Genomic DNA, 22,857 nt, shown 5'->3' with positions numbered 1-22,857 from the left:
CCAGTCATCCAGCCCACCCTGGCCTTTTTAACCCCTAAAAACAGAGACTTTTGAAAACGCCCTCCAGAGCCGCGTACGTCTGGAAAGGCCGGCAATGTCGATGGGTGAAAACGCAGATCCTAATTGGTTCACTCTTACTATGTGGCCCTTCCCTGATTGGCTCCTGCACATCACAACGTCTGTCTCACTCCCCGATTGGTCAACTGTCACAGAAGTAAAGCGCATTCCGCCATGGAGTCGCTTTCTTGGTGCGCGTTGTGTCGCTTACCCGTGTGCGTCGGAATTCCATTTTGTTAAGTTTGATTGCTGCATACGAGTGTAAAAGGAAAAACCGTTTAAAACCCGTCAAGGATTTCTGTGCTCATGCCCAGTGCAGGTGAACGTCGTCTAGCTGAGGGCCGGAGATCGGTTCAGAATGGCGGTGCCGGGGTGCAGTTAGCCTCAACTATTCTGCCTCTCCACGTTTGTTTCGGACCCTCAGGGTGGGCGAGCCAGCGATGCCAACAGCCTGGCAGACCTTTAGGCACCGGGACTTGGCGAAGGTTACAGAAGTCTGTGACGGATGGATTCTGAAAAATAAAACAGAAACTGTTCATCTGAGAAAAAAATAAAATGCAGACAAAAGAGAACCACGGCCATAATTTAGAAGATTTATTAACTCTATTTCATTTCTTGAGATTATATTTACATTCATTTACAACAAATTAATTATCCTAAACATCTGCTAACGTAACGAAGAATGTGCTAAAATACACGGCCTGCCACTTTAGACCACGTGTTACAATTCAAGGTGCTCTGGAGACGTCGTCGTCCGTGGGGACAAACTCGGGGGTCTTCCTAAATCTGAAAGTGCTCCTCGAGAGGCGGGTACCTGCAGCCTGGCAGGGGTCTGCTGGGTACTTTCAGATGTGAATGATCCATTTGTACTCCCGGGAGTTAAGAGTCGAGATGCCGGGATGTTAATTTAAGACCACCAATTTCAAACTTCTCGTGTGCATCGCTGCAGCAGCCTGCACTGAAATGGAAGCGGGGCAGGAGGGACCCCTGTGCCACCTTACCCCTCTGCTGCCCATACGCTCGGGTCCGGCATGATTGGTGAGCTCCCAGCCAAGTGGGAATGTGAGGGGGAAAGTCTCGGGGTGCCAGGGTCGACCTCAGGGCCCAAAGATTTAGAGTGCAGTAGAGTAAGGGGGGTGGTGGGGGGTCCGTCCTCGGTCCAGACCACAAAGGATGCGTGTGCCATGCGTGTCTTACTGTTCTGTCTCTGGCAGCGCTCCTCTGCCAATGGAGGAGTCAGTCACTGGCCTGTACCCAGAGCGCCGGGCTGGCTGCCTTCTGCGGGGGGGTCGCCATACTGGTCAGGTTGTCGGAGGTCCTTGGAGGCAGTGGATTCCCAGTAGATGGGTAGAAAACGACTCCTGGAAAGCTGAAAGACATGAACAACGGGGGTCAGTGGGATCCAATTCAGGGCCGCAGGAGGCCGGAGCCTCTCACGGCAGCAATGGAAACGTGCAGAGGAATGGACCGATAAGATATGAAAGGCACTATATGACAGACACAGAGTCCATCACAGGGGCCACACGCACGCACACACATCTCAGGGTGTGTAAAAGAAAACACATGCAGACGTGACGAGAACGTGCCAACTCGACGTCAACAAACAACCAGGACGCTCACCACTGCGCCACCATGCATTTCAATTCAACTTTTAAAGGTCCTTCTTGGAGCAGTACGTTCGCCAGCATCGATGACGTGACGCTTCACCCACTGATCTTCCTCATTTGCCCTTTCATTTATTTTCTGATTTATTGGATTTCATGTGTCTGCGTCGCTTCAGTTGTCCGTCTTTAAATGTGCAGCCATTCCTTGCGTTCGGTGGGCGGAGCCACCATGACATCACTGCTGCTGGCCCCTCCCTCTGCCTTGGAGCTGCGGTCAGAGAGAAGGAGCCAGCAGAGGTTCACGGAGGAGTTTTGTGCGCATTGCGCCACCGGACTCTTTGGTGTACTGGGGGCTTGTTTGCCTCAGATCACCTTTTAGGGAAATCCTTCGCCCCCCTTTGCTTTTTTATGATTATTTGGTTAAGAACTTCTCAATTTATAAATAAAATCCTGTCTACAAGCCCGAGGTTTAAGTTTCCCTCTCCCATTCTCAGACTTTCATTGCATTTTGAACTTTCAAAGCCAGCTCCCCATTTTAGGTCTGAATAGGCCAAAGCCAGCAGGTAACAGTTGGGGGCTGGCCGAGGGGTGTAGGGTTTTGGGGGGGTTAGCTTGTATCTGGCCAGGCTGTTTTGGGACTTTTAGGAGGTCACACACCCTTTTTGTCAAATCTGAGACTCAAAGTCACAACACATTGCGCATCAAAAGACAGCAGAGAGCAAATCAACAGTGAAACACAAGCATACAGCAGTGAACGCGATATAAATGTTTCAACATCAAGACTCGACTAAGCGCTACCAACATCGCCATTATTAGGGCCACACAAGAACAGAGAATGACCAACAAAGAGAATGGGTCCAGCACCATACAGCAATCGCTTCATCAGAATCACAACTCCTCTCATTTTCTGGTCCAGCAGTGGCCTGCAAGGGGCTTACGTCTGCTCACGAGGCTTAGTTAGCGATTCACCTTATTATGCCTGTGAGCGCACCTCAAACACCTCTCTCTGTATGCACTCTGAACTGTGCACAATCAGAGGACCGCTACACTGGCCGAGCGCTCGTCCACAGACGTGGAATGGCCGTGGCTGCTGTCAGCACACAAGTGTCCCGTTTTTATAGGATTATAACGTAGAGGTGACTATTTGGATAGAGCTGTGGCTGTACATGATGAATAAGGGTGAAGGCCAGCAGGACATGGAGACGCACTGCAGGAAGTTTTTTCCTCCTGTCTGGGAGTGGGTCGAGAGGCCAATATGCTGTCTATGACTTGGTCGGGACCACCACCGCGAGTGAGAGGCAGGCTCAAGTCTAATTCGCAGTCCCATCGGAGAAAGTGGCCAAAGGAGACCACGTTATTAGTCCTTGTGGCCGTGCAGGAGCAGCACCAAACTACTCTCAGGTTGCAGATGTGCCAGTAACTTTAAGAAGATGGCTGCATGCTTCCCAAAGGGTCAGAGATGACCCGGAACTATTGGTCAGCCCACTGGCCGTGACCCTGGGTGACGTCAAGGGCTCTGATTTAAAAGAAGCCTCCTGCCTTCAGTCAGGGGAACTTGGAGTTGGAAGTGGACAAAGAGAAGAAAAAACTGCCAGGGTCACTGGTGAGACAGGACAGATGAGGAAAAAGGAATGCCAGGGGACCTTGTGCCCGGGACCTCCCAGGAGCCCCCTTTTTCAAATCTAAAAATCCTTCGTACTGGACTGGGTGGTGTCCGAGGGTCATTTTAAGTGAGGGCACCCCACGCTGGCCACATAAGGGTGTGCAGGTATGGGCTGTATCTTGTTTCTTAAGTTACTATGTTGGTATGGGTACCAGAATTTAATTAATGATTATTGGTGGCCATTAGCTTGGTGGACCTGGAGAAAGCATAGGACAGGGTGCCCAGAGAGGACTTGTGGTGTTGTATGAGGAAGTCGGGAGTGGCAGAGAAGTACAGAAGAGTGGTACACAATATGTACGAGAGGAGCGTGACCGTGGTGAGGTCTGCGGGTAGGAGTGATGGAGGTGGGATGACATCAGGGATCGGCTCTGAGCCCATTCTTATCTGACAGACGAGATTAGACAGGAGTCCCCGTAGACTGTGATGTCTGCTGATGGCATTGTGATCTGTAGCAATAGTAGAGAGCAGGTCGAGGAGCAGATATGCTCTGGAGAGGAGAGGAATGAAGGTCAGTAGGACCATCACGACAGAATGTGTAAATGAGAGGGAGGTCATTGGAATGGTGAGGATGAGGGGAGTAGAGTTGGAGGAGTTTAATTACTTGGGATCAACAGCACAGAAAAATGGGGATTGTGGAAGAGAAGTGAAGAAGAGGGTGCAGGCAGGGTGGCATGGGTGGAGAAGAGTGTCAGGAGTGATTTGTGACAGACGGGTATCAGCAAGAGTGAAAGGGAAGGTCTACAGGACGGTAGTGAGGGCAATTTTATTATATGGGCTGGAGACGGTGGCACAGGAGACAGAGCTGGAGGTGGCAGAGATAAAGATGCTAAGATTTGCATTGGGTGCGAGGAGGATGGACTGGATTAGAAATGAGGACATTAGAGGGTCAGCTCTGGTGAGATGGGTGGGAGACAAAGTCAAAGAGGCGAGATGGCATTGGTCTGGACATGTGCAGAGGAGAGATGAGGGGTATATTGGGTGATGGGTGCTAAGGATAGAGCTGCCAGGCATGGGGAGAAGAGGAAGGCCTAAGAGAAGGTTTATGGATGTGGTGAGAAAGGACATGCAGGCGAGGAGTGTGACAGAACAAGATGGAGAGGACAGGTAGATATGGAAGAAGATGATCGGCTGTGGTGACTCCTAACAGGAGCTGCCGAAGAAGAAGAAGAAGAAGAAGTTGGCCATTAGCTTGGTGCAGTTTTACTGTGGTGGGATTGCATCAGAAGTGGTGACCTGCAGAGACCACCAGTGGTGAAGAGTTGTAGATCAGAGAGAAGAACTGCTGGATGGTAAGGACCACTATGATCCATTTTTGTAGATTTGAGGCACTTTAAAACCATCACTGTCAGTTAGCACTACTGGCTTTAATGATCAGGATACCGATATCTTTATTGAAAATAAAATTACTCATCCTAGCCATCTGCAACATATAAAAAAGCAATGACCTGAACCGAGAGACCAAGCACAGCTCCACTCTCGAGTTTCTGTCACCAGTCACAAGCACTGGGTCTAATGGTATGGGCTGCCCGCTGAACAAGAGATCACCAGACTAGAAACATCTCCCATGGGGTACGGCCAGGACTCGATGTCACCCCAAGACAGACAGACAGCAACCCACATGCAGGTAAGCTTTGAGTTGGCGTTCTTGTACCCAGTCACAGACTGGCATTGCACCCACTGCTGTAGAAACAGGCTCCACGTCTCTGTGGCCATAGTATGGGAAAAGCGCATTTAGACAAATGGACTGAGGGACGGCCATTGAGTCAAAGTACTTACTGTAACGGCCACAGGTCACTTTTTGTTTTTGAGCAGCTCGTCAATCTGGGATTTGTACATGACCTTCACATCCTCCAAGTCAAGCCGGAGCTCCTCTGCCTCTTCTGCCTTCTCCCCATACATCTGCAAAATGGTGTTATACCTCTGATCTAAATCCTGCAGGCAAGAAGAAAATGATCAGTCGGAAAAGAAACAGAGAAGAGAAGGTGGTGTTTGCACAGACACAGGTCTGCTCTGAAAAGGACCCGGCAGCTAAAGCGACGCCCTCTCCCCACGACAGTGAACTTAAAACGGTCGTAGCAGATCCACAGACAGACATATAAGGGGGATTCAACAAAACAAACGGATGAACCCGTTGTGGACGAGCAAGTAATCAAGAGAGGGCGCCACCATGTGGCCAAATAAGCTAGCGGTTACGCTGTCAGGCCGGCCTGTAATGTACAGTAGTTACAAAATAAATCACCGCTGTGTTAATTGAAGCCGTATTTGCATCAGGTCTTTAATGGAGTCTGAACCATTTCAAACAGAAAGAGGGAGAGAAATTCAACTTGCGAAAGGCCCCTCATTATGCCGATCCTACGTCTGCCTACCCGGAGCTGAGAACGCAGTTTTGGAATCTCCTTTACTTTTTCTTCAAGTTCATCATTCTGGTTTGTGAGCTTCACCAACTCCTCCGCCATTACTGATCGTGTTTTTTCAAGGTTGGAAATCTCCAACTATAGAAATAAAAAATAAATAACAATTACAGACTAAAGTGGTGCAACATACCAGGCCAAGGTCGCACGCATCAGTTTGTGAACACAGAAGGCGTTCTCAGCAGAGGGCACCGCCGACGCCAGCTTACCTGCAGCTGCACAATCTCGCCTTCTCGCAGCTTTAACTGAGACTGCAGATTTTCCAGAAAGCTCGACCCCGCTCCTAGTCGCACTGCGTCATAAAGGTTACTTCCACTGACGGACATGGTCATCGATCCAAACGAGTGCTCAAGAGCATCGTCCTGTGAAACACAATTTAAACCAACCGCTCAGGCAACAAATATCTGCTTAAAATGGAGGCAAAAGCAGCTAAGGCCAAACACAAATGCCTACGCTAGCCTGTTATAGGGGCTTCCTTTCATGCTCATGGCTTCGGACATCTTAACTTGGTCTCTGTTCTGCTCGGCTTATCATTGCTGACATCAACCAAGGGATTGATCGATAAGCAGGGGTCCTTCACTGACCATGCTGCCTCTTGGTCTTTCTGATTCACTCCATGTAACCATTTCTGATGGAGTATGCAGCACAACTCCTGCTCCAGGCTTGGGCCTGCTCACATCTGGACTACTACAACTCAACTCTCGAATGGTGGGACTACTGGCATGCATTACCAAGCCACCTCAGATGATTCAAAATGCAGTGGCACGTCAGATGTTCAACCAGCTAGCCGAGAAGGGCACACGTCACCCCACTGGCTCCCTGCGATTTCACATTTTAAGCTCAGGTCCTTGACGCTTGTACAGTATAAATATTAGTCAATGGCTTGGCACTTAAACACATGGAGACAGTTATGGTCCTTCTTGTCCACTCTCAGTCCAGACCCTGGTCACGTGTAGCTGCTAGCTGGTGGAACGAGCTGCCACCATTCAGTTGAAGTGCTGACCCTCACAATGTGTTCAAGAGCCTCTTGGTCTGTGAATTGCCATCTGACTGATATTATCTGTTAAGTTTTGTAGCCTAGGAGTTGTTAACTTGCTTGCAATTCCGTTCTGAGCTCTTCACTTGTGATGTATAATCCTGTAGCATTTGGTCCCAAACAGTCCGCTGACTGACATTTGCTCGATTATGTTGACCTTTTTAATTAAAGCGTCTGCTTTACGAGTACCTAGGGCCGCCCAGATAGTAGTTCTAGGGAGCATTCTGACTCTGGCCTGTGGTTCTTGGAGGAGAGCCCACCAGTAGCCCTGGACCTGGGGTGTCTGCCATTTTGTACCCTTGGCCAGGCCAGTGCAAATTCAGGAAGCACCTGGAGGTACAGCATGTGTTCAACTGGCAGGAGACACAGACCAGAGAGGCAAAGGACAAGGGGACAGGAGGTGATGCCCACAGTGCTGGGTCAAGGGGACAAGTTACAAGAGTGGACAGACTAGAGACAGAAGGTAGGCCCAGGGGGATGGTGGGATATGCGACACGTCAGTCTTATTTACTGCTTTCCGCTGATCCTGCCATTGTGTAAATGTAACGTGTCACCCAAATCTTTATATTTGGACCTCCTTGGTACTCTGGCTTAGCTGATGCTTTGAGGCTGCTTGCGGGTGATGCCAATGTAGAAACCCAAGTTGGATGAAGATGCAACACTGGATGAGGAAGCAACTAGCCAATCAGAAAATGAGCCGCCGGGTTCTCTCCGAATGACCCAACTGGATGAAGCTTACAAGAGGACACCGAAGCAGATCACCACACTTGCTTACCTGTGAAAACGACGCCTGCAGACCCGCCATCTCAGAGCCGCTAACAGAACTCGACCGTGATAACGAGGGGGTTGGCGAGGCAGCTACCTCCAGGGATGGGTGACTCAGAATTTTTCTTTCCTGTGAATGTTGAAAAAAAATACAAAAAAAATAAAAATAAGATTGATTAGTTAATTTATAGTGAAAGAGCAGACGTGCGTCTCCAGACATTCTGCAGCTGCAGCAGTTCACTTGAGTCTTATTGCTCCCGGTCTAGAAGCCTTTGTTTTATTGCTTCTTTTGTGCCAATTCAGCAGTCGAGGCTTTATGAAATTCTAAATAATAAAACATGATTCTTATTAATGCTAGTCATGAATTCACAAGTTGAAATTTTGTTTTTTTTTTTTTTTAAATTTAAATAATAGGAGTGCCTATTAACACAGGCTGCGTGTGGCCTCCGTCAAGAGCTGCACTTTAAAAGACGCCTCCTGCCTTCAGTCAGCGGAGCTTGGAGTTGGAAGTGAAGAGGAGTGAAAACTGCCAGGGTCACTGGTGAGACAGGACAGATGAGGACAAAGGTATGCCAGGGGACCTTGTGCCCGGGACCTCCCAGGAGCCCCCTCTTTCAAATCTAAAAACCCGTCGGATTGGACTGTGTGGTGTCTGAGGGTCATTTTAAGTGAAAGCACCCCACGCTGGCCACATTGGGGCATGCAGGTATGGGCTGGTATCTTGTTTCTTAAATTAGTATGTTGGCATGGGTAACGCAGCGAGGTGTCAACACTAACCACTGCGCCACCTTTGCTTTCAGTCTCTCTCTGTACGTATTAGTAGTCCGTGCTGAATGCTTTCCTGTCCACCTTGTCACTAAACCCGTGGTCTGGAGGGTACATTGGACTGATTTTTATTTTCACAGTCAGTAAGATGAAGGTGGAACTTTTCAGAGGCCTGCTGCTTATCCACACAATACACAAAATGTAAGCAGATGAATTCTTTACATACTTTTTCCTTAAAAGCTTCTTGGGCAAGATACAACTTCTTCTTTTCTTGTTCAACTTTGACCTTTTCCATTTCTAGCTGGCTCATTAAAAGCATCTGCAAAAAAATTGAAATTGAAAATAAAAACAATCACACAATACAAGAAAATGTGTAAAAGCGCAATGCCCAGGTGCAGGCAATGGTGGCATCACGAAAGTATAAACCTATTGGGCAGGTCAGCCATTTGGCTCTGATAAACATTAACATGAGGGCTGCTGGTACTCGGCTCATGAAGAACGAGGCAGACATTCACAGAGCACAAAAGAGTGGCAGGCTGTGTGCCTCCTGCACGAAGAAGTGAACAGAAATCGGCCACATTTCAATAAGTGCTGTGGTGGTGAGAATGCAGCAGGAGTGGATGGGCTTTCTTATTAATGCCTGCCCCATGCAGGAAGATGATATCGGGTGGGGTGCTATGTTAAAGTATCATGGCTTAATACACAAACGCGCTTTACTGTATATAGCAATTCTACAGAACCACCCACATAAACAAAGGTATCGTACAAGTAAAGCGATACACAGCACGCCACCGCCATACATGAGGGATATGCAGGTTACCAGGACAGGAGGAGCACCAAAAACCCACATTTCAAAAGGGTACGGTAGCAGCATTTGGGGATTTTCAGTGCCAGCAGTAAGCATCAGCTTTCATCTTGATACCCTCCGCTTCCCACCACACTCGCTATTGCAGTGGTGTTAAAAAACTGAACTACGCTCTTCAATGTGTTCGAAACTTCACATGGGACCCTCCCCTTACTGCTCTGACATGATTGGAACTTCACATGGGACCCTCCCCTTACTGCCTTGACATGATTGGAACTTCACATGGGACCCTCCCCTTACTGTTTCTAAGCATCTGAAACTTCACACAGGACAAGTCCCCTTATTGCTTTGATGCCACTTCACCGGGGTCCCTCCTGTACTGTTTAAATGTGTTTTGAACTTCATAGAGGAAACCCCTCACTCCACTTCCCCACTGCTTTGTGGCAATCGCATCTTCACGGCTATCAAGAGGGGAGCAGCACATAATGTGGTGTGATTATGTGGGCACACCAGGGAGGCTACAGTAACACAGGGGGGTTTGGAGTAATCTGCTATTTGGTTGCACAACCATCTTGGTACCAGTGCCGAGATCCGAAAGCTGGTATTGAAACCAAAGTCAAACGTTTAGTGCCGATTCAACACCACCATGTACAGAGTGGATTCAGAAAGTCTTCAGACCCACTAGCAGCCTTGCGCTAAAATCATTTAAATGAAGTTTCCCTCATCAAACAACACAATACCCTGGAATGACAAAGCAAAAACAGGATCCTAAATTAAAAAAAAACCTGAAATATGACATTGACAGCAGCACCTTGGGCGAGTTAGCATCAAAATATTAAAATAAAATAGTAGTGATAATAAAATAGGGGTGATAAAAATTCTAATATCCCACCATGCAGCGTCATAGCCCCTCGTCCCTTTGATCTGACTCCATCACCGATGCAGGAGTGCCCCCAGGCGTTCTAGCACTTTTAGACAGCAGTGCCAGGAAGAAGGAAATGCCCACTAGGACATCTCACTCCCCTCTCGTTCCCACCAGTGCAAGAAGAATCCCACCTGAGCGAGGAAGACATGCACCCAGTGCCCCTCTCATTCTGTCCTCGCTCACTGTTGCATATGGGGGGGTGTGTGCCTGCTGTCCCCTGTCATGGTCTCATCTACCCACAGAGGGAGATGCACTCCTCTGTTTACTCTCAAGCTGCCTCACCCAACCTGGCACATGGTGGTACACAAACAAAGGAGTGGTTGGTCTGCCTGCTGTGCTCTTTCCCTCCCTGCCTTTCTACTTCACACCCCTGCACTGTTGCTGTTCGGCAGACCCCTCGGGTTCTCGCCCATCTCAGCGAGTGAGGCACATAGAAGAGCTCTCATCTTACTCGCTGTGTGTACCTCCTCATTTGTCACAATGTCAACAGACTGTCATTTTTATAAAACACTGCCCTGTTCCAACTCTGGTTGTAATGGACTGAAGCAGGGTGCTGTGCCCACTTCAGCTGTGGCTTCCTGCAAAACATCTTCAGTGTCCACGGGACGTTATATTTGACCCTACTGACGTGGCTCAGTTTATGTAGAATGTAGACTGTTGTTTGAGGGGCACTAGATGTGAATCTCCTCTACACCTGATGTCTAGGAATGTAACCCTAATGTCAAGTGAGAGTCTACTGTATGTGAATGAATAGATAGGAATACGTTTTAGTTATCCACATTAGAAGGCATGCTAGTTTTAATTTCATTTCTGAGCCTTCCATTACCTATGCTGGTGTACTGAGATTATCCAAAAGCATTAACAGTATGGATCCCCTCTTGCCCCCAGTATGGCGTGTAAAATACATAATTTGTGTTGATGTTCATTTCTCCTCTTGGAAGCTTCAGCCTTCAAACAAAAACCGAAGGTGCGGCCCTCTCCGCTCTCACAAAGGGGCCGCCATCGGACTTACACAACTTAGTCTTCTGTAAGCTCTGGGGTGTGAAAGAGAGTCGGGATTTCAGAAAGCGTGTAATCCAATTAAGAACGCACCTTTTCTTTTTTCGACTCCTCGAGGGATCTTGTGAATTCAGCCTTTACGTTTTCTAGCTCAGTATGTTCCCTGAAAAGAAAAGCAAAGAAAAGAAAAACAGGACTTTTTGGCAAAATGACCTGCAAACCAAGTCAGCTTGGCTCGTTTTTACTCAGCAAAACAAACAAAAGAGAAGGGTAAACTGTAAGTGCAACGATTTAACAAAAGGGGGTCAATCGGAGTCTGAATCGTAACAGGGGTACGCACCCCCACAGGAAACAAGACGACGATACTCTTAGTTTCCATTTTGGTCAGACGGACAGAGCATTTTAACAACTTTTACCTTCCACTTTCATCTTCGAGCCGCTCGCGTCTGGCCTTCTCAGACTCCAACTGAGCCGTCAAGCGGCTCTTCTCCTGGCGCAAGACGCTGTTCTGAGAGTCCGTGGAAGCCAACTGGACTTTGAGTCCAACCAGATCTTCTGTGGCGGCGCGCTCCTTCTCCAGGGCCGCGGCAAGTTGAGCCTGAGCATCCGCTACAGAGTTGGAAACGAAAAACACATCAACGCTTCTACTGCTACAATTATTACACGAAGATAAAGAAGTGCCTTCAAGTCTCACCGAGCCTATCAGACAGGTTCTTCTCCAGCTTTTCCCAAGATGAAGTCTGCGCTCCAAGTGTTGCCTGAAGGTTTTCAATCTGTCGGAGTAAAGGCCTTGTTGCCGAAGTGACACTTTGACTCAGCTCCTCGTTGCGGGTTTCGGCTCCTTGCAGTCTCTAGTCGGGGGGAAAAATGTGAAAGTTTCTTGAAAGTGAAGTAGCCAGGAGACACTTTAAGGCCCTGTCACACTACATTTTGCAGTCACAGACTCCATTTTACATAATCTGAAGGTTTGTAGTTTGACATCCCTAGTCTGTGACACATATTTTGGGGTGGGGAGGAGGGGGGGGTCTGAGACAGACAAGTCTTCAGTCACAGGGGTGACACTGACCACGTGACAGGTGACAACCAATGAATGCTTACCCACAAGTACAATGCAGTCACCAGTAAACAGGGGATGCATGTGTTTGTTTTGGACCTCACAAAGTGAAGAGGGGCTCGTCTGTCTGACATCTCACGTTTATCAAACCGCGACAGAAGGGAAAAGGAAAAAAAAAAAAACACACCCTAAGTAGACACTGCAGCTGAACTTGCAAAGTCCAGAAAGCCTTCATACAGCACGGCACTGGTAGTCAGAACACGAGGAGAGCTCACAGCATTTTGAAATTGTAAACCTGTCATCACGGGTTCATGAGACTGTCCACCCTCAGCAGTCCCCAGTCATGTAACCGGACGTCCTCAGTAGATGAGACTGGCAACTGCAGTCGTCAAGGTTGACATTCCTTCTGAGTGGAAGTCGTGCGACGTGATGCTGGCTTTAAGTGAATGCGATAATCAGTCATGGAAGCCATTAACGTCTTCTTTTTACTGATGGGTGGGCATTGCCTATCAGAGTGTGTCACTTAAAAGGGCAACCACTCAATGGATTAGCAGAACGTTTCTTTTCTGTCTTCTTGTCTTGTAGTGTTTACGTAAGGAGACACATTGACGTAGACTTCCATGTTGCTTAAACATCTCATTAAGGATCAGTGAGCCGGAGGTGGGATTTTAATCCGCAGTGTTAAAATGTTATCGTCAAAGCTTCTCCCACAAAGAATTTCAAATTGAGGCAAGTCTCAGCATCCCCGCCTCTTCTTTGTCTTGTCTTGTGTTTTAATTTTAAATTTTAATTCTATTTTTAATTTAATTTTAATTCTATTTTCAATTTAATTGCAATTTTTTTATTTGCACTTCATGTTGTTATGCTGTGGACTCTGAGCTTCACAATTTTGTCCGTCGGTATACTTGTATATGGTTGAGATGACATTAGAAAGTTCGCTTTGACTTGACTTTGTACTCCGGCACTAGGCAGGCTTTAAAAAACACATCTTCAGAAAACCCCCAAACCCTGGGAATTCTAGAAATCAGGAGGAATCACCTACCTGCTGCAATTCCTTAATCTCTTCTCGGAGGAAATCCTCCTTCCTGGCCTGCTGCTGCTCTGCTCTCTGCAGTGCGACTCTCAGGTCTGCTACCTGTTTTGACAGAACAGCAATAAGTTCTGAGAGACGACAACACAAACCTGGGCATCTTAGCAGCTTATTGGTCGATCAACATCAATTTTTACAAATTACATTCCCATCCTCACCTGCAGTCACCAGCTCAGGTTGAGATCGCAAGTAAAAGTTTATAAAATACGACTTGTGTGCAGCAGGGCTGCCGGGCTTACTCTCTTCAACAGGATGGGAAGCTCAAGAACATGGAAGGAACTGCCATCTCCTGATCATGATGGCAGAATAAAGAGGGGGCCCGACAGAAGAGCTTTGTGCGTTTTGCTTTTATGAAATCCATTATTTGACTTCTGCTGCCAAGTGTAGTGTGAGGGATTTTTTTTTTTGGATGCCTGTGCTGGTGCCTTTCTATGCTCTTGACCTCTGAACCCAGTTATGAGTTACTTGTGACCTTTAATAATTATCATTTTTATTTTGTATCTCTTTATAGAATCTAACTGGTTCTTGCTTGTTTAGTTGTGCACCCCACCCTAGTATGGCACTGCTAGCCACGTTTACAGGGCAATGTGCCAGTCCAGCTCTTCCACAGAAGAAGGTGATGCCAAGGGGATGTGCTGCACATGATGCCACCATTGCAGGAGTGTCAGATCCACAAAAAGTCACAAACCGGATCAAAAAAGTAAGCAAAGGTCAAAAACCTGAAAAGAAAGGCAAAGTGCTGGCAAGGTTATCCAAAAATCAAGCAGAACCTCTGTAAGAAAACTCCATGAAAGGATTTCACAAAGGCAAAGCACACGATGCTGGAGTGAAGGCTGTCAGTCAGGCTCCTCCTTTTATATCCCTTGGCATTCTTATTGTAAGACTGCAGCATAAAGGAGGGAACAAGGCCAAGCTGCCAGCAAACAGAGGGTCAGAGGCACAGTCAAGACCCCATTGTGCCAGGTACTACAACTCTTTTAACTCCCACCTTTTTAAACAAAGAGCTGCTAGGTCACCTGGATGGCGAGTGCTTCCTGCTGTTGTCTGGCTTCTTCCTGCGCCCGTTCCAGAGCGAGGCTCAGCTGCTCCTTGGCTTGAACCTCTCGGCTCAGCGCCGCCTCCTGTGCTTCGCTGTCCTTTGTTGCGTTAGCTCTGTGCAGTTCTGCCAGCTCCCTATTTGTGGGACAAGATTCACATTAGAATAAATCTTTGTTATGCTAATGCATTAAACTTAATGACGTATGTTGCTGTTATTATTATTGTTTTTTAAACTTTTCAAAGGACCATGGCTGCCCAGTAGAGCGACACTTGCTTGTAAGAGTTGTCCAGAGCCGCCTGAAGACTGCGGTTGTTCTCCTTCAGTTCCTCCAAGTCTGCCTGCAGTCGGTTTACTTCCTTCTCCTGTCTTTCCACCATGCTGTTCAACTTCTTTATATTTTCTCTGTGCTGCCTCTCCACTTCCTCTTTACACTCTAGAACCTAAAAAGAAGACAATTCAAAAAGCCTGATGCATAACTTGGTTATTTATTTCTGTATTTATTTATTTTCCTGGCCCAAGCTGGAAAACTAAAAAGCACTGCAGTGCATCTGTGGATTCCAAATTCTCGGCACATGTAGGTTAGTTACGATGTTCTGAATGCTTGACTTCCAGCCCAGTCACAACTCGAGGGTCTAATAACGACAGAGAACCCCTGTGGCATACAGCCAGTATCATTAGATATGTCACTAATTCAGGTGGGATGACAGACCCATTAAAGCAAATGTCAATATTAACTTCATTAACAGAAATGATTCACTCCGTTACCAACACTTGAATGATGAATCATTCTGACGCCAAGGTGCTGGGAACTTTGGAAGGAGTAAACGTCTATAAGCCTGTTCCATTTGTGGACACAACAAGCTGACGCTGCTCCTCTGAACAACGGTTCAAAAATATATTGGTCAGAAGTTGCTTACACAATTTCTGCTTTGATTAATTGGTAATTTATATATAGTCAAAGTCACATGTAAATTTGACCCGTTATAAAGAGCGAAATCTTGGTTATTACGAACAACACTTGACCACATCCTGGACGTTTGTGAGCCACTAATGGAATAATTTCAATATGAAATAAATTTCTTATCTATTGCCTGGAACAATGTGACGAGTGTTACCACACAGAAACTTTTCAGGAAATCAACATCTGATATTTTTGAAGAAGAGGACGAAATGCCATTATCTACATGGGTTCACCAAAACAACATTGAAATTAATAATGTAAATTATTATGACTATCAACGAATTGTTTACAAGCGGAATTCCTACCGAAAACGAAATCATAAATGTGTTGCTTCAAAAAGAAGACAGCAATGAAGATGACAAGGAGCAAGACGCCACTGGCATATTGGATTTACCAGAATGCAGTTTACCAACATTGTTTGATGCCAAAAACGCCTGCAATAGATTGATGGCATCTTAACAAGGGACTGACGTGAAAAAGCAAGCGTTTTAAGAGACTGTAGATTACAAAGTTTAAAACAAAAAAGTATCTTGCACTTTCTTAGAAAATAATATATTGTACTTAATGTATGTTTTTTCAATAAATCACTATTACTTTAATAGACTGAGTTAGATTTTGTTAAATTCGCATTTCCCGGTTATAGCGAATTACGCTTATAACGAGCAAATAGTGTCGATCCTATCAAGCTCACGTTTGGAAAAAAAATAAATAAAATGATATACTAATTATCATAGTCCACTTGCGGTACCAATTTATTCACGCTAATCCGAGACAGAGGCTGTGACGTCAGGAGTAGGGTACCAGGCAGGGCCATCCTCACTTGCGCGCCAGCTTCGGGGTGTCTACCTTACCTCCACTTAGCTAGCGAACAAGAGAACTACTTAACGGATTTAGATCGGGTTTTTTTCTATAATTTGCTTCAACATTCCGGTTGATTTTGCGACTTCTCTCATCGATCTAAGTATCAGAGTTCGCTTGCAGGAGCGATATATTCACGCTAATCCGAGACAGAGGCTGTTGGCCAAGGGGAGATGGAAGCGGGACGTCAGGAGTGGGGAGCCGGGAGCCGTGCAGGGCCCTCCTCACTCACGCATCAGCCTCCATTTGAGCCGCTCTACCTCTCCCCACGTTTGGGAATGAAACTTGCCTTCGCATTGCTAGCGATACCGGTTTGTTTTATTGATTTTTAAAATTTGTCCCGTTTCACTACCACACGGGCAGAGCTGCGGGGGACGGCTAGTGTAAAATAAATCAAGCCTGATGCTATTGGCTAAACACAATAACCTGCATCCTAAACTAGCAGGGATTCCTACAGCGCTGCTGAAATATGGAGGATCAAGCAGCGGAGCGCGTAATCCGGTATTTTCATCCCATTCTCACCTGCTGCAGATGATTCTGCTCGTCTTCTAAATCCTTCACCTTTTTGTTCTGCTTCGAGATCAGGGTTTCATTTTCCTTTTCTTTTGCTCTCAACTTCTTTATAATATTGGAATTGTGAAGCTGCTGCTTAGAAAGCTTTTCACCTGCAGAAATAACATTTTTTTTGCTAGTTACTTATTATAAATTATATTCAAATGTTCAAATAGCAAGCAAGGTCAGGCTTTACATTCAACATCATGATCACAATTTATTTTTCAAGACGGCTCGCAGGTGATATCTTCAGCTCATTAATGAACACGTGGCTCTGCCCAGCGTTGCACCAACAACACACACCATCGGGCTGGAGCGATGCTAAACATGTCTGTCTTAGGTAGAATGTGTCGACGCTCAGCCATATTGCACAGCATGAGGCTGGGGGATGCCACTTGTGCCCAGGGGCCGACTTCACATAATCAAAGGAAGCTGGGACTTCAGTGCTAGAGAATGACGGGCTGGTACCTTCTTCCAGCAGGCCTCTGATCTGCTCTTCCTTCTCTTTGACCATTTCAGTAGTCTCTCTGGAGTTGAGTCTTGTTGACAGGTCTTCTTTAACAACTTTCAGCTCCTAATTCATTTTAAAACAAAAGTGTTACTTTAGGACTCCAAACCATAAGCTGCAGCACAAAATGGCTGAATCAGCATTTAACCCCCCTTTGTTAATTTTCAAAGTTTAAAGCCAATAACAATTTGACTTTTTAGCATACAATGTATAGGAATCGGATGATTAAACCACAGTCTGGGAGTGGAATACGAATCTGCACAATGAAAGGAATAAGGATGATGTCACTTTAGAGTGAATATTTAGTGACCAGTGGGGGGACTGGAGTGGCAGTACATCGATAAGCAACAATATGTATGCCAGTTCAGACACAGGGAAATGTGAATCAAGTTATTGAAAAACAGGCTGGACATAAGGGGTGTCACACACGTGCACTGTTGAGTGTCAGTTTATGAGCTTGAATTCCTGTATGTTACCGCCAGACCAAGGGTTGGCACTGCCCACTAACTCCGTCTCCTCTCTCCCTTCAGACAAGCCGACAAACCCTCACCTTAAAGCCACTTCTGTTTCTCAGAAGTCAACCAACATCACTTCCTCTTCCAGCCCTCAAGATCCCACCTCCACCCGATTGTCACTTCCCATTCCCAGAATTCTACGATCCCATTACGTCACTTCCAGTTTACCAGCTATATATGGCAGCCAGCTTTCATTTTTCTTCAGTTCTGTTTTGAGCCCGTGTCTGTGAAGACTTGCCTACCAAACCATTTTTCAAGTTTACCTGGTGGATCCCCAAACCTTTCACTTTGTTGTGTGTATTCTTTTACAGGGGTAAACATTTGGACCAGCCTTGGGGGGCATACTGCACACGTATGTCGACGTAAACTGCCCGAACAAATGAAGTACCCAGAGGAAACCCGCACAGGCAAAGCCACCCTCACTCCACAAGATGCCTGGTGCCTCAACAGGGTCCTAAACTGTATGCCCCGCTCACCTTCTTCATGGCATCTCGCTCTTTGCATGCCATTTGTGCCTTCTTCTCTGCATCTGCGATCCTCTGGGTGAACTCCCCTCTCAGAGAGTCGGCACTGGAGCCCTCTTCCTTCAGATTTACCAACTCGCTGAATAAACAACCAAAACACCAGTAAGGAAATACAATTCACCTACACTTAAATATTACACATTCCAAGTTCCAACTTTTTTAGTTTTTTTTAACTAAAGCAGGAAAGGCGCTACCCTTCCTAGAATGCTTAGTGCAAAAGATAAAAACCTTGCATTAAGAATGAAATCAAGCCATCAGAATGGACAAGCAAGTCAGGAATGGCGATCTGTTTGGTGAGGGTTGGCAGCAGCACATGGCGCGAGGGGAGGGCAGGCTTAACAACCGTCGCTGCTGCATTTCCCCACCTCGAGGATGTCAAATTACTCGACTGGTCACAACCCACTAAGATTGTGTAAAGGAATTATAACTGAAAGACAAGTGGTAAGACAAGACGGAAAGTGGTGCAGTCTGCCGGGCCTTAAACTAAATGCAATCAAAAGGAGGAGTAAAGTAAGAGACCCTCGACTTACTCTTTGAGGTTGTCACACTCTTCTTCAAGCCTTGCCTTGTCTTTACTTACAGCTAACAGTTGCGCTTCCCGCTTTTCAAGCCTTTCTTTGAGGTCATCGATCACCTGAAAATATTCAACAACATCAGGACAAGTTGAGAGAGAGCGTTGTAGGAGTCTGGAACAATCTACTGAGACATGGAGTTGAAGCAGAAACCTCGACAACATTTAAGAAATATCTGGAAATTAGGACAGCTCGGCCATTAGCTAGACAGACGCGCTCGATGGACTGAATGGCCTCCTCTCATTTGTCAAATGTCTTATGTTCAGGTACAGGGGGTTTACAAAAAAAAAAATAATAAATTAGCGGAGAACAGCCAAACACATTCAAGTAAACACAATGGCTACAAATCCTGAAACAGTGGTGGGCAGTGATGGTCCTGGAGGGCTGCAGTGGCCCCAGTTTCTTAATGACCAGTCAATTATTGCTGATGAAGCACTTATTGCTTAAGTGACATTTTGATGCTTCATCCTAATTTCATTTCGAAATTCTACGCGTAACGGTCATAACTGAATCCTACTTACGTACACATATACGTCCAAAGCCTGCAGCTCGGTCGCCGTGTGAGGCGGCGTTGGGTCCCCCATCCCCACGCCTCCCACGTAATTGACTGCCTGCCCATATAAGGCCGTCCGTCGCTCCGGTCTCTTCATTCCCTTCTTTGCTTCGCCACGGGATTCACGTCTCCCTGCTGATAACTGCAGCCTTTTTATTTAATCCACGGCTTCTAATCTGTTTTATTGTTCGTTTATTATGATGTGAAGTTATCGATGAAGTCGGTTGTGTGCTTACAGCGCTTGACAGATGCCGAATGTCACTTCAACACAAGTCCTACAAATACTGTCGTCATTGAAACAAACCATGAAACTCAAACCGATTACGACAGCAGCAATCCAAGCTGTGAGAAAACGTTGTGGTACGTTTTCTGATGCAGCGAGACGAGAACAACTTCGTGACGCTGCCGCCAAATACTCACAGGCTAATCCACAAGTTCATAGACCCGCAGTCACTAAATACTCGAAGGCAAATCAACCGGGAATGCCTGCTAAACATCTTACGAGTACTGATTTGGGTAGTGAACACTTCGACGAATCAAACCTGTTATCTTTACAACGGTTGACAAACACGGAATGTAACTTGAACACAACACGTCCTCCAAATGATTGAAATAAATAATGACAATCAAATCCTCGATGACAGCAACACTCACAACAGTCACAAAACAATTACATTGACAATCAGGTTACGTTATTTTTAAAATGTTTCCTTTTCTTTTTCATTACTTCTTTAACACACTACTTCTCCGCTGTGAAGCGCGCGGATTCTGCTAGTTAGCAATAAAATGTAAATGACAAAGCAGCCAGCAGTTCTCCATCTTGCTCGTTTCCATCTGTGTGTGTTCATCATGCACTGGTTGATTTAATAAAAAGAAAAATCTGACAGACTGAAAATTATACGGTTTAGGCTTCAAAAGATTTGCACAATATCTTTGTAAAGGAAAAAATCTACGATATAAGAACCTTACATTGGACAGACTAACAAGACATGGAATTACAGTAAATAAAGTCTGAGACTGGCAAGGATTGGGTTGGAATTAAAACCTGCAGCCACTGTGGCTCTCCACGACCAACATTGCCCACCCTGCCCAGACAGCAGAGGTGCGTACAACAAGACAATCGTGCCGTGAAGCAGATGGGTGACCACGCCGGTATGACCATTCAGGTCGCACACATGACATTCTCAGGCCCATTTTATCATGCTGGGTTTGAGTCCTGGGCATAGGGAGGGAAGTGCCAGCACATGACAAGCCCACCTTCACACACACACACACACACACACACAGCTCACAGCAGCCCAACTTGAACGTCTTTAGAACGTTGGAGCGAAACCAGGGAGTCGACAGAAAAACCCACTAGACAGCACCTAGCAGTGCGATTCCAACGCAGGGTGCAGGGACATTAAATTCAATTCATCACAAAAGTAACCTGAAAGTCGCACACACTTGAATTCCTCTTGTAGAAATACAGAATGCGATTCCTGCAAGACTCAGACGCCCCTTAAAAGGTTCAGAGTGTTATTTACTTTCTTCCACTCCTCAGAAAAGGAAAGTAAGGACTTCAGCGTGACAGGCTGAGCAGAGAGGCAGGGCTTCTCAAAACAGGAACAATGGATTGTCATCTGCACCGGTAAGACAGGCCGTGCTTTTGTTGCATTGTAATCTTAACAAGCAATTTTTTTAGTGCTGGGCAACGACTAAAATTTTGAATTGCAACTAATCACAACCATCACACTGCTATGTGCAAAATTCAGTAATGAACTCCAAGGTAGTGTATTGCGTGCATTTGGTTTGCAAACACTTTAAACACATTTTTAACAGCAGTATTCCTTCCCTTTATATAGTAGCAGTTAAAATATTAAAATAAGAATGTAATCAAATCAAACATAAACCCAAGCTATTTGCCACTGCCAGGGTGTTAACGTTTTATTGACTTCGTTATAGAAAAACAAGTCACCCTCCGAGTCCAGAGCCACGATCATAACATCGTAACAGCAAGTTAACTTTTCTAAATCGGTTTTCTTTTTTATCTGAACATTTTCATTTACCAGGGAGCAGCAGAAGCAGTCGTATGTTCAGTAGCAACTCTTGGAGGGCTGCTATTTTTTCCACAATGACGTCTGTTGCTGCCCGTTGTGCCTGCTGTCTGCGCCCATTTGCAGTTTGCGGAGGCTCAACATCCAGCAGGAACTCACGGTGGGCAGACTGCCTGGCTGTCTTTGTGAGACGCAGCACGGTTAGTACCTCCTGTCACCGTAAGCGTCTGTCCTCTCTGGCGAACGCTGCCATTGGTGCATCAGCTACGTGTTCAGCACCACGACCAGCTGATGCCGGTACATCGCTTTCGTTTTCGAGCTCCATCTCCAGATCACTTGCATCAAAACCGCAGTCCGACAGATCAGATTCCGATTCAGCGAGAACACGAAAAAACCCATCCACGGATTATTTTGCTTCGAACATTCCCTTTGGCGTCTCTCCACGTGAAATTTTAGACACCGTTTGCTCTTCGCTACTCACGCACGTGCAGGGAATCGAGTTCAAATCAACAAAGCTAACTTTCCTTCTAGCAAAAGCGTATTGAAAAGTGATGTCTGTCTATCGATCTCTAGCGAGACTGACGCTTTCAAAATAATAATAACAACAAACACTGCGTTAACGTGAGATAAAATAATTGTCGGTGTTAATTAATGCATTGACGTGATAAAAACGCATTAACTTGCCCAGCCCTGAATTTTTGATTTTTCCTAATGCTGATGCGACACTTAAGACTGTCCAAGAATGTAAGTCCTAAACAGTTCCAAAAAATAGCCACTAGAGGGGGAAATCCCAACCAAAAAAACCCCGGCCAGTACCACAGAGGGCCATGGAGAATCTTTGAAAAATAAAAGACTTATTCTCAACAAAAATGCTCTGAAATGACATGAACCTCTCTGGAGCGCAAAAAGGCAATCCAAGGAGAACAAAGTCGCAATACAGTAAACCAGGACAAGGTTTAAAAACAGAGCAGAGAGTCAAAACATCCTGAACACCCAATAGGCAAAGGCAGAGACCCAAAATACACTCGGTGACCCCCAGTTCATTTGAAATCAACCACCAGGAATGGTGGGAAGACCTCATCTTTAGAGGGCTAAGGGGAAGTCCCTGGTGGTGACAGGCCACCTATTGAGGAACCACCAACAAAATGCAAGGCACATGACAAAGGCTAGAATGATATCAACAAAGACAAAAACTCAAAATTGAACAAAAAAGACGTCAAACCAGAATTTACACCCCAGCCCAACAGCACCGTTCCAACAGAAATGCCATCGCCAGTCACTTTACAGGGGCAGTGCTGTCATTTCTAAATTTTGAAGACTGGTGCACCAGCAGGTTAAGGGTCACACAGTGAAGGGTCCAGCGTCATGATAAACGTCCTTTTGTGGAACAGAAGACACAAATCAGCGTACCTGATGATCAGTTAGTTACCTTATAGCCCCTGATATTGGAATGTTACACCAAAGAGCTGTGGCAAGCTGATGCCTTTTAAGACCCTCCGGTAACTGCAGCTCCAATAGCAACAACAAACAAACAGTTCGCCCTTCATCATCGACATGACTACTCG

The 22,857-nt window shown here is 46.1% G+C and overlaps 1 protein-coding gene across 2 annotated transcripts in view; it reads right to left on the bottom strand.

Moving 5' to 3' along the window:
- Positions 1–627: 627 nt before the first annotated feature.
- tmf1 (TATA element modulatory factor 1) overlaps positions 628–22,857 on the bottom strand; it is a 29,546-nt gene continuing 7,316 nt past the window's right edge. For both annotated transcript variants that reach the window (XM_039770767.1, XM_039770766.1), the window contains exons 3-18: positions 18,662–18,765; positions 18,084–18,210; positions 17,053–17,158; positions 16,555–16,697; positions 14,487–14,653; positions 14,191–14,347; positions 13,127–13,219; positions 11,725–11,881; positions 11,447–11,639; positions 11,124–11,193; positions 8,528–8,620; positions 7,547–7,666; positions 5,945–6,097; positions 5,691–5,816; positions 5,101–5,256; positions 628–1,426 (exon numbers count right to left, since the gene is read on the bottom strand). In XM_039770767.1, coding sequence (XP_039626701.1) covers positions 5,116–5,256; positions 5,691–5,816; positions 5,945–6,097; positions 7,547–7,666; positions 8,528–8,620; positions 11,124–11,193; positions 11,447–11,639; positions 11,725–11,881; positions 13,127–13,219; positions 14,191–14,347; positions 14,487–14,653; positions 16,555–16,697; positions 17,053–17,158; positions 18,084–18,210; positions 18,662–18,765 — 1,950 coding nt within the window. In that variant the 3' untranslated portion in view covers positions 628–1,426; positions 5,101–5,115. The remainder of the gene's footprint in view (positions 1,427–5,100; positions 5,257–5,690; positions 5,817–5,944; positions 6,098–7,546; positions 7,667–8,527; positions 8,621–11,123; positions 11,194–11,446; positions 11,640–11,724; positions 11,882–13,126; positions 13,220–14,190; positions 14,348–14,486; positions 14,654–16,554; positions 16,698–17,052; positions 17,159–18,083; positions 18,211–18,661; positions 18,766–22,857) is intronic.

Source organism: Polypterus senegalus, chromosome 12 (assembly GCF_016835505.1).
Source record: "Polypterus senegalus isolate Bchr_013 chromosome 12, ASM1683550v1, whole genome shotgun sequence".
NCBI lineage: Eukaryota > Metazoa > Chordata > Cladistia > Polypteriformes > Polypteridae > Polypterus > Polypterus senegalus.
Note: the sequence above shows the minus strand (reverse complement) of the source record. Positions and strands in the feature narration are given on the sequence as shown.